Here is a 12,070-nt window from a genome sequence, read left to right as displayed (position 1 = left end):
GGTGTTTGGTGTGCTTTCCATTATCGGTAAGAGTATTGAGTACAGGAGTTGGGAGGTCATGTTGCAGCTGTACAGGACATAGGCCACTTTTGGAATATTGCATGCAATTCTGGTGTCTTTCCTATAGGAAGGATGTTGTGAAACTTGAAAGGGTTCAGAAAAGATTTATAAGGATATTTCCAGTGTTGGAGGATTTGAGCTAGAGGGAGACATTGAATAGGCTGGGGCTTTTTTCCCTGGAGCATTGGAGGCTGAGGGGTGACCTTATAGAGGTTTATAAAATCATGAGGTATATGGCTAGGATAAGTAGACAAAGTCTTTTCCCTGGGGTGGGGGAGTCCAGAACTAGAGGGCATAGTTTTAGGGGTGATAGGGGAAAGATATGAGACCTAAGGGGCAACTTTTTCATGCTGACAGTGATACATGTATGGAATGAGCTGCCAGAGGAAGTGGTGGAGGCTAGTACGATTGCAACATTTAAAAGGCATTTAGATGGGTATATGAGTAGGAAAGGTTTAGAGAGATCTCGGCTGGGTGCTGGCAAATGGGACTAGATTAGGTTGGGATAGCTGGTCAGCATGGACGAGTTGGACCGAAGGGTCTGTTTCTGTGCTGTACATCTATGATTGATTTATAGTTCTCTCCCTCACTGCTTTTTACGCAATGAAATAAATCATCCTTATGTCTAATTGTAATCCTGCATTGATTTGATTCTCTTGCCAATACAGTTGTATCTAGAGTATCTCTTGTTATTGCCCCCAACTATATGGTGATGGTAAATGGAAGAACTGGAGTCAGTTTATGTATACACAATTCGGACATCCAACTCCACCTTTCTACTGCCCCTCTTTTTTTATTTTTATAAATTAAAGGCAGTGATTCTGTATTCATTGAAGCTAGTGAGGTGGTTCAGTGATAGTTTCTCATCAGTGATCCAGAATTCATCTGTTGCAGGTGCTTCATAACATCCAAACAAGTGAAAGTTTGAGAACAATGAAAATTGACAATTAACAGGTGGCTCTGTTTGCTTTTTCCATGTGTTGGAATAAAAGGTACCAGGTCATTTTGACAAACGTTTTCTGTATTTTTAAAAATGTAATTTTCAACAAATAGGGACACTGGAAAATGTTTATTTTAAAGGTTGTGGCACTCCCTGATCATTACTTTTACTTCAACATTAAAACAGATTATCTGATTACAGCTGTTTATGGGAATGTAGAGTCATAGTCGTACACCACAGACACAGTCTCTTTGGTCCAATCAAACTAGTCACTCCTGCCTGCTCCTGGTCCATATCGCTCCAAAACCTTTCACATTTGTATACTTGTACAAGTGTTTCAAACATAATGTACCCATATAATTTCCAAAGTTCATTCCACACGTGTCTTTTTAAAAAAAAAAGGCAATGTTTTTTAAAAGTCTTTATTTAGGTGAAAGGACAATGTGTTCTGAAGTGTTGAAATCCCCTATCCTATGGGAAAGACAACTACCATTAACACTATTTATACCCCTCATTATTTTATCACCTCTCCTATGCTCTAGTGGAAAAAAGTCCCAGCCTATCCAGCATTTCTTTATAACTCAAACCTCCATTACCAGAAACAGCCTGGTAACTCTCTTCTGAAACCTCTCCACTTAGTAATATCAACCAGAGCTGAACAGTGTTCCAGAAGAGGCCTTACTAATGTCCTGTACAACCTCAACATGATTTGCTGACTCAGCAATTGAGGCAAGTGTGATAAACACCCTTTTAACCACCCTGTCTACATGTGACAAACTTCAAAGCATTATGTACCTGCACCTCTATTCCACAACACTACCGAAAGCCCTACCCTTGCATGTTGTACCAAAATGCAATACCTTGTGTTTATCCAGATTGAATTCCATCTTCCATTTTTCAACCCATTGACCGATTTGATTAAGATCCCTTTGTAATCTTAGAAAACCTTCTTTGTGGTCTATTATACAACCAATTTTGATGTCGTCTACAAACTTATTACCCATGCTTTCTATGCTCTCATCCAAATCATTAATATAAATGACACGCAATAGATGATGCAGAAATGATCCCTGTGGAACACTGCTCGTGACAGGCTTCCGGTCCAGAAAGGAACTCTCCACCACCACTCTCTGCTTCCTGACATTAAGCCAATTGTGTGTTGTACTGGCAAGCTTACTGTGAATCCCATGTGACCTAACTTTACTAATTAGTCGATCATGTGGAGGCTTTACGAAACTGCATCTACTGCTCTGCACATATCAATCTTTTCAGTAACTCCCTCACAAAACTCAATCAAGTTTGAGAGGTATGATTTTCCTTGCACAAAACCATACTGACTATCCCTAATCAATTTGTGCCTCTCTAAATATCCATACATCCTAAGTTTTATGATCCCCTCCAACAATTTTCCCCCCACTGAAGTCAGACTCAGTCTATAGTTCCCTGATTCCTCTTTACAGCCTTTCTTAAACAAAGGTGCAACATTTGCCACCCTCTAGTCATCAGGCACCTCACCTGTATGTGTAGATGATGTAAATATTTCTCAAAGAACTCTCACAATTTCCCCCTTTATTTTTCTCAATATTCTGGTAATACATTAGATCAGATCCTGGAAATTTATCCATTTTTTATATTCACTAAGACTTCCCAAACTTTCTCTTCTATAATGCTAACTTCTTAAAACATCAAAATTTATTTCTCTGCAGTCTCAAGACTCTATTTCTCTCTCCACAGTATAAATTGACATGAAATATTCATTTAGTATCTCTCCCATCTCTTGTGGTCAACACAAAGATGATTCCTACTTGACATGCCTTAATAAGCTTTTTACTTCCTGCATTATGCCATTGTCCATGTGTTAGAATGTACTCAAGGACAAAATACCGTACTAGAGCAGCGATATCAAACTTTCAAGACCACATTGAAGGCTTATAGTCCACATTATCAGAGGAGTGGGATAAAGTAATTCCACTTGTACTTTTTGCAAATGGGATGCACCTAATGAACCAACTACATTCAGTCCATTTGAATGAGTTTTTGGGCATGAGCTGAGAGGACCACTTAAGGAGAAATTGGTGAGTCTGAGTTTGGAGACTATATATTTGAATGATGTGTCAAATTTTATGGGGATTAAATAGGGTGGGTGAATTGGCTGGACAGCATTTAAAAATAGCACAGCATGTGATGAAACAGGAGGCAGACTAGAAATCAAAAATTTGCAGTTTTGCTTGTGGAGATAAAGTGTCAGTATTGCTACCAGTTAAAGGCAAGTTTTAGTGAGCCTCAGCAAGTGAAAAGGAAATTGAGTGAGGTGCATTTCTTGATAAGAATGACACATAGGAATAAATCTCACTTTGTGTTATGTGAATATGCTCAAAAAGTATTTTGATAGGGAAAGAAGGCCAAAAGGGAATATGTTACTGGTGACAACACAAAGTAAAGAACCAAGTTCAGATGATTCTGAATTAGATAGTCCTCAAATTAAATTGGACAATGAGGAAGTTTTCAAAAATTGTCATCTTCCAGGGGAAAATCAAAATGATCTGACAGTTATTACAATCACATTGGGAGATATGTGGGAACAAGCTGGGAAATATTAATCTAATTATGCATGATGCAGATCTAGGAAATGCTGTTCTAATTAAGCAATATCCCTCTAGATTTAACCCTCTAAAGTTGGCACTGGTTCAAAAAGAGATTGAAAGCATGCACAGAGATGACATAATCAAAATGAGTTGTAGCAAATGGAGCTCACCCATAGTAATGGTGCCAAGACCAGATGGTACCCAACTATTAAGTGAGAACTATCAGTTACAAAATCTGATTCACGTTTGGAAGACTATATTGAGAAGGTGGGACTTACTCAGAGGATGCTAACAAGTACCTTTATTCAAAACAACAAAGGAAATTTGGATTTTGTGACACCAAATGCACTGTAACAGTTTAAAGTCATGCTATTTGGTATGAAAAATGTGCCAGCCACATTTCAAAGACTAATCAAAAAGTGGAGCAATAGAAGCAGCATGAAGGGGTGGGGTCAAGCTCCCACAAAATCAAGATTTTAGTTTAATTTTGTAATTAGTTTAACTCAGTAGTTGCTGGGCTCTTGAAGCTAGATGTTGAAGCTGTTATCCCGTCCTCTCCTCCAGATAAAAGCTTGGATCCCCTTCCTACTGCTAGAATGGGAAGTGAGATAATCTATTTTACTGAATTGCCTTTATCAATCATCTATTTATGGGATGTTATTATAATGAAACAGTTGTTGTTAAGTAATCAATTATTCTGATAAGCTTTCCAGTAGAATTAAGTTGATTGCAATTCTTCTTTCTTTTGTTTGTATTTTAACTGTAGTTTAAGAATGAAGTTTGACCAATCAAATTGCATCCAGAACACAATGCCTGACACTTTCCTTTAAAATAAGAAAAAGTTGGGATCTAGTTTATTTTCCTAATCTATTTTGAGGGGGTTTAGTCTGGTGCCTAACATGCAAAATTGTATATTTTCCCAGGACTGGATGAGATGTATCCCAGGCTGCTGTGGAGACAAGGGGGAGATTGCCAGGGCTCTGAAATTAATTTCAAATTCTCTCTGGCCACAGGAAGAGTGCAAGAGGACTTCAGTGCAGAAAGTGAGGTGCCACTATTCAAGAAGTGCTGCAGATTCTAATTTCTGTGTTAGGGAAACCATTGGTAAAATCCTGAGGGGCAAAATTAATCTCCACTTGGAGAGGCATGGATGAATTTAGAATAGCCAACATGGTTTGTCAAGATTCGGAGATGCCGGTGTTGGACTGGGGTGTACAAAGTTAAAAATCACACAACACCAGGTTATAGTCCAACAGGTTTAATTGGAAGCACACTAGCTTTCGGAGCGACGCTCCTTCATCAGGTGATCCTTCATCTGATGAAGGAGTGTCGCTCCGAAAGCTAGTGTGCTTCCAATTAAACCTGTTGGACTATAACCTGGTGTTGTGTGATTTTTAACTATAGTTTGTCAAGGGGAGATCATGCCTAGCAAATTAGATCCAGTTTTACAAGGAAGTGACTAGGTGTGCATATGAGGGTAGCGCAGTTGTTGGCATATCCATGGACTTCAGTAAGTCTTTGACAAGGTCTTCTGTGGGAGACTGGTCAAGAAAGGTTGAGCCCATGGGATGCAGGGCAATTAGGCACCAGGTAGAGGACATTGGTTGAAGGTTGCTTTGTGTCCAGTGGTATGCTGGGTTCTTTGCTATTTGTAACATATGTTAATGATCTGGACATAAATATAGGAGTGATGTTCAGCAGATGATATGGTACATAGTTAGGAGTAAAGCCTTAGACTAAAGGATTATATGGATAGGCCTGTCATGTGGGCAGAAAAGTCATAGAGTCATAGAGACGTACAGCATGGAAACAGACCCTTTTGGTCCAACTCGTCCATGCCAACCGTTATCCCAACCTAATCTCGACCCATTTGCCAGCACTTAGCCCATATCCCTCTAAACCCTTCCTATTCATATGCCCATCCAGATGCCTTTTACTGCACACAGTATTCCATCTTTGGCTTAACTAATGTTTTATAAAATTGCAACAGGACTTCCATTATCCTATATACAATGCCCCAGTTAATGAAGGCAAACATCTCATATGCCATATTCACTACACTGCCTACCTGTGCTAACACCTTAAGGGATCAATGGACTTGTCCTGAGGTCCCTTTGTTCATCAGTACTCCCTAGTGACCTGGGTACATGATATTACGCATGATAGAGGGAAGTAGGAGAGATGGTGCTATTGCATTATTAATAAAAGAAACTATCATTGCAGTAATAAAGGAGGACATTCCAGAAATCACTGCAAATGTATGTGGGGCATGAAGTGGCATAGAAGCAACAGAGGGTAAAGTGACAAATATATTTTAATCCTGAAAAGCGTGAGAATGCATTTTTTTGGGAGGATGAACAAGGCAAGGGAATGCAAAATGATTGGGAATACCCTTGTAAGTACAGAGGATCTGAGAAAACTTAGTGTGCATGTTCATAGATTTTTGAAAGCAGCAGGACAGGTGATTAAGAAGGTATATAGAATAGTTAGCTGTTTTCATCAAGGTTTTGAATACAAGAGCAAGGAAGCTACGATAGAGCTGTACATAATATTATTTAGGCCACAGCTGGAAGATTGTGTGCAGTTCTAGTCACCACACTTTAGGAAGGATGTGATTGTAGTAGAGAAAGTGCACAGGAGATTCACAAGGATGTTGCCTAGGCTGGCGTGATTTCTCTATGAAGAGAGAATAGATAGGCTTCAGTTTTGTTTCAAGCAGAGAAAGCTGAGGAAAGGAAACCTGATTGAGGAGTACAATTCCTGAGGGACATAGAAAGGGTAGTTAGCAAGAAGATTTTCCCCTTCATAGAAGTGACAGTAGCCAGGGGATATAGATTTAGCATAAGGGCAGGAGGTTCAGAGGGAATATTAGGAAATAAAACATATCACCCAGAGTATGAGATTTTAGAGATCTACCAGGATGTTGCTGGGAAGGGAAGGTTTGAGTTAAGGGGAGAGGCTGGGTAAGCTGGGACTTTTTTCAATAAAGTGTAGGAGGTTGAGGGCGTTACCTTAGAGAGGTTTATAAAATCATGAAAGGTATAGATAAGGTGAATGGCAGGCATTTTTCCCTAGGGTGGTGGATTTCAAGACTAGGGGGCATATTTTTAAGGTGAGTGGAGAAAGATTTTAAAAATATACGAGGGGCATTTTTTTGACACAGAGTGGTTCATGTGTGGAATGAACTTCCAGAGCAAGTGGTGGATGTGGGTACAGTTACAACATTTAAAAGACATTTAGGTAAGTACATGAATGAGGATGCACCGAAAGGTCTGTTTCCATGCTGTATGACTCGTATCTGGAATTAATTTCATCGTAGAAGATTCATAGAATCCCTGCAGTGTGGAAGCTCCCCATTTGGCCCATCAAATCCACCTACACCCACCCCATCTATGTTACCCTGCATTCCCTGGTTAATCCACCTGAACTGTAAATCCCAGGACGCTCTGGGCAATTTATCATGAACAATCCACCCTAGCCTGCACATCCTTGGACTGTGGGAGGAAAGCAGAACATTCAGAGGAAACCCATGTAGACACTCGCATAACTCCCCAAAGACAGTCATCTAAGGCTGGAATTGAACCCAAGTCCCTGGTGCTATGAGGCAGCAGTGCTAACCACTAAGTCACCAAGTTAATAATAAAGGAAAATACAAAGTTCCCAAAAGTGGGGTAGAAGCAGGAACCCTCACAACATTTGCAAATTATTTAGACGAATACTTGCAGTGTCACTTGGGAATGGGTCAAGTGCTGGAAACTGAGACTATATCGTAGTCTGCTGGTACATGGGTGACCAGTACAGACATGATGGGCTGAAGGGCCACTTTATGCTGATGTTGTCCTTCTCTGATGAAAATTTCAGCATTTATTCGGAGGCAGTAACCAACAGCACCTTCTCAGCCGGAAAGCGCTCTGTGAAACGGGGGATGCAGTATTTGTTTTTGTGTTGAATTTAGTCGACTTACCGCTGGGGGCCATCGCGCCTTTAAGAGCCTGGCCTAACCGCGCCTTTAAAATGACGCCGAGCTCTGTGACAGCCAATAGCAGACGGTGTTGGTGTGATGCTCCAGTTTGAAATGGCCGAGAGGGATGGAGGTGAAACGTTGGTGGATAAGGCGAGAGAGTAAGTACGGTCCGGTGCACCGGAGCCTCCTCCCCGGGGAGAGGGACACAGCCCGCGGCAGCTCCCGCTCGGATACATCGCCCTGTTACTGTATCCACTTTGTATCCACATTGTATCCGCGTGGGAGCTCGCGCATCCCTCTCAGCGCTGGCAGCTTCTGGTTCGAGTCAGGGTTCCCCGCCCCGTCCTGCTGTCGTTCAGGGCTCGGGAAACTGTTCCTTCCATGTCAGGAGCATGTCCTTCGCAATTTTGATTTGTTTTGATTTATTTATTTACTTATTGTTTCTAAGTGCAGTGAAAAGCTTTGTTTGCGAGCAGTGCAGGCAGACCATAGGAAGCAAGGACATACAGATCTTCGAGTGAAGAAAAAACTGAGGCATATAGGTTACACCACACAGGACGTGTGCTAGACAAGATGAAGATGAACAAGATCAAGATCAGCATAATTTGAAGTTGGAGAGACCATTCATCAGTCTATTAAGGGCTGGGAAGAAGCTGTGCTTGAACCTGTTGGTGCCTGTTCAAGCTTCTGTATCTGCTGCCTGACGGAAGAGGTTGTAGGAAAGCATAACTGGGGTGCAATGGGTCTTTGATGATGTTGACAACCTTTCCACAACACCAAGATGTGTAAATGGAGTCCATGGATGGAAGGCTGGCTGTTGTGATAGTCTGGGCTGTGCACACAACCTTCTATTTTGGCAATTTCTTATGTTTGAAAGGAAAATAAAATAACCATTGTAGATTTTTTGCCCATTTCAAAGCTGTCTTTTGGCATTGTTTCCCTGTGAACAGAAATCAACATTAAGTCTTTCAGGGAATACTTAAATTTGAGTAGGAGCAGGGCAATTGGCCTTTCCAGCCTATTTTGCCATTCAATATGATGGCTGGTCATCTTACTCAGTGTCCTGTTCTTGATTTCTTCCCCCATACTTTTTGATCCCTTTAGCCCTAAGAACTGTATTTAATTCCTGCTTGAAAGCATTAAACGTGTTAGCCTAAACCACTTCCAGTGGCAGCAAATTCCACCGGCTCACCACTCTCTGGGTGAAGAAATTTACCCTCATCTCAGTACCTGTATCTCTTTTCAACTCAGTCTGTGTATACTTCAACTGGTGCTGGACTCCCCAGTCATCAGGAAAATTGTTCCTGTGTTTAAGCTGTCAAATGTGGTAGATTTCAAAAGAGCAAATTGCTGGTTAATTTTGAATTATATTTTGTTCTAATGATTCAGATAATGAAGCTGAAATGAATGTTCTGGGTTGGAAATGCACATTGATAGCTCTATTCGTTTTCATCTAGATCAGGAAATTTGTTTTGATCTGGATTGAATTTGCCAGAGCATGTTGTAATTGGCTTGTCAGCATGTTTCCACTTCTGGGACCATTTAGAAGTTATTTAAAAAATAAAGTGTTGAGCTCAACTGAGTTGTGCTCTTGGTAGGTAAGATCATAGAATCCCTAAAGTGTGGAATCAGGCCATTCGGTTCAACAGGTCCACACTGAACCTCTGAAGAATAACCCACCCAGACCCATTCCCCTACCCTATTACTCTACATTTACCCCTGATTGTGGGAGGAAACCTGGAACTCCCTCCCTAACAGCACTGTAAACACATCTTCACAACTGACTGCAACTTTTCAAGAAAGCAGTAGGAGTGGGAGTTGCCCTTCCAGCCTGCTTCGCCATTCAATATGATCGTGGCTGGTCATCTTACTCAGTGTCGCATGCAGACACAGAGAGAATGTGCAAACTTCACACAGACAGGGGCTGGAATTGAACCCGGGTCCCTGGTGCCGTGAGGCAGCAGTGGTAACCGCTGAGCCACCTTGCTGCCCAGCACAACAACTTATATGTCAGCACCCAATCCGCTATCTTCGATTATTTATTTCCTCCATCACTGGCAGCAATGTGTAGCATCTACAAGATGCCCCACTGCAGTAACTCATACAAAGCTCCTTCCAAACATTGACCTCCTGTTTTAAAAAATTCTCAAGGTCAAGGACCAGGCTCGCAGGAAAGTAGTCTGACACAGAACAAACAGCCAAGAGGCGAGTCTGCTAGAATATAAGTGTTTTATTCCCCGCAGCGTCGCCACAACCAGGTCTCGTACTTACAACGGGTCTGGTTTATACTCACTCTACGTGTTACCGGAACTGGGAGCCGTCAGTTCTCGTAGAGTGGTTGCCAACAACCCACGCTCGGCGGTTAAACGCAACCCCGGAGCAGACTCTACCGAACTGGAGACTTTTCCAGCTGATATACTCTTTTCGAGATCTAAACATTCATGTGAACAGCAGAGCAAGGCTGAAAAACACATTCCATTCTGGTCACATACAGATAAGAAGATTCACACGGGAAGGTGTGTAATAAGATTCACACGGGACTAAGCGACACCTTCCATTTTCGGTTAGATTCACACATGTATTGGGACACAATTTTAACCCTTTCACCACATTCCACTGCTTGGCCCTATACATGTGTTACATTATGATTCACACATGTATTGGGACATAATTTTACACCACACCTCCACTGGAAAGGTGCAGCAGGCACATAGGAACACCACCACCTCCCTTCTAAAGGGATGCACTATCCTGTCACAAATCTGGTCCTTTTTTTAAACTAAAAACTCTTCCTTGGCTAAAGGATACTCTGTCCTTGATTTTTGTCAGAGGGGTAATGAACTGGGGCAGGCTCCAATCAGTCTGGTTTGGTACAGAGATGAAAAGCATTTTGAGACGCCTTTTGTTTATATGTAAACAGATGAGACTTCAGGCCTAAGTGGTCATGTTTTAGAAGTGACCTTTATAAAGAAAACTGAGTGGTCAGCTCTCCAGCTAACTGAGCTGAGCAGTTTTAGTTCAGTCTTGAACTGGTCGGAAGTTCAACAGGGAGCTGTGTGGAAACTCACTCTCTCTCGTTTCTACCCTTCAACTTCAACCTGTAAGCATGTGTTCCATTTGTACTGGTTTTTAAAGGGAATTTGCTTATTGGGACTGTTGTGTATATTCTGAACAGCATAATTAGGCTAGTTGGATAGGCTGAGTTCTGTATTTTCTTTGTGTTTCATAGAAACATTTATTCACAAAATTACACAATTTTTAAAATCTAATAGTCAACCAAGCTAACATATTCCGGGTAATTCTCACTGTATACTTACCAAAACAAATTGGAAAGTTATGGTCTGAGCTGCCTGCTTAAGAATGGTTTGAGTAGTCTGGCTTAGTTCATAATGATCATAACTTGGAAGCACGTCACTGTTCCTTTATTGTCGCTGGGTCAAAAACCTGGAACTCCCTCCCAAACAGCGCTGTAAACACATCTTCACAACTGACTGCAACTTTTCAAGAGCAATTGGGGATGGGCAATAAATACTAATTCAGTTAGCAACAACAAGCATTGATGAATGAATAAAGAGAAAGTTTATCTTTCAAAGCATTTACCCACAGAAGCTCTGTCAAAAGACAGTTGGAAAATACTCATAATGCAGGTCAGGCAGCATCTGTGGAAAGAAAACAGAGTTAACTTTTCCAGTCCAGTCATCTTTGTTCAGGACTGATTGTAGCTCAAAAAAGTTTGGCATATATGCTGAAGATGCGGTGGGGAGGAGTAACTGATAGCTGGAGATGGAACCCTGAAAGAGAGAGAAACATTTAATGTTGGTTGCGAGATGAATATTAACCTGGACAATCTTGCTGCTGTTCAGAATAATGGTGTGAGATTCTTTGCATCCACTGAGCTTGAGAGCCTGAATTAAATGTTTTATCTGAAAGATGGCCCCCTCAGTGGTGCAATACTTTTTCATAGCGCTATGCAGTCTCGGCCTCAATCTGTGCGCAAGCCTCTAGAATAGGGCTTAAAGACATAACCTTTTGACTTAGGCAATTGTGCTCTTAACTGAGACATAGTCTTTGTTGCATTTAAGATATGGCCCTGTCTGCTTCACAGGGGTGTTTATCAGATTGACAAATTACTGAGGGAAATAAATGAAGTTTGAGACATTTTAGAAGCGAATTAAAATTAATATTAAGAGGCGTGGGCATGGAAATAGAGAATGACAGAGCTGCTTCCCAAGTGAATCACTGTTGACTGTTGTGCTCGTTTATAGCAGCCAATCTGACAGCGTCAGTCACAATTGGCTGGTAAGGTACCAGGAGGACCAGTTCCAATACCAAACAACCCAGATGGCGTCCTTCTTCAAAGACCACAATTTCCCCCCAGACGTGATCGATGATGCTCTCCACCGCATCTCCTCCACTTCCCGCTCCTCCGCCCTTGAGCCCCGCCCCTCCAATCGCCACCAGGACAGAACCCCATTGGTCACCTACCACCCCACCAACCTCCATATACATCAAATCATCCGC

General features: G+C 41.6%; 1 protein-coding gene across 1 annotated transcript in view; it reads left to right on the top strand.

The window, feature by feature from the left end:
• Positions 1–7,599: 7,599 nt before the first annotated feature.
• si:dkey-225f5.4 overlaps positions 7,600–12,070 on the top strand; it is an 18,828-nt gene continuing 14,357 nt past the window's right edge. The window contains exon 1 of the mRNA XM_043674806.1: positions 7,600–7,707. Within this exon, the coding sequence (XP_043530741.1) occupies positions 7,646–7,707 (62 nt within the window). The 5' untranslated portion in view covers positions 7,600–7,645. The remainder of the gene's footprint in view (positions 7,708–12,070) is intronic.

Source organism: Chiloscyllium plagiosum, chromosome 33 (assembly GCF_004010195.1).
Source record: "Chiloscyllium plagiosum isolate BGI_BamShark_2017 chromosome 33, ASM401019v2, whole genome shotgun sequence".
NCBI classification, from domain to species: Eukaryota; Metazoa; Chordata; class Chondrichthyes; order Orectolobiformes; family Hemiscylliidae; genus Chiloscyllium; species Chiloscyllium plagiosum.
This window is presented reverse-complemented; position numbering and strand designations above follow the sequence as displayed.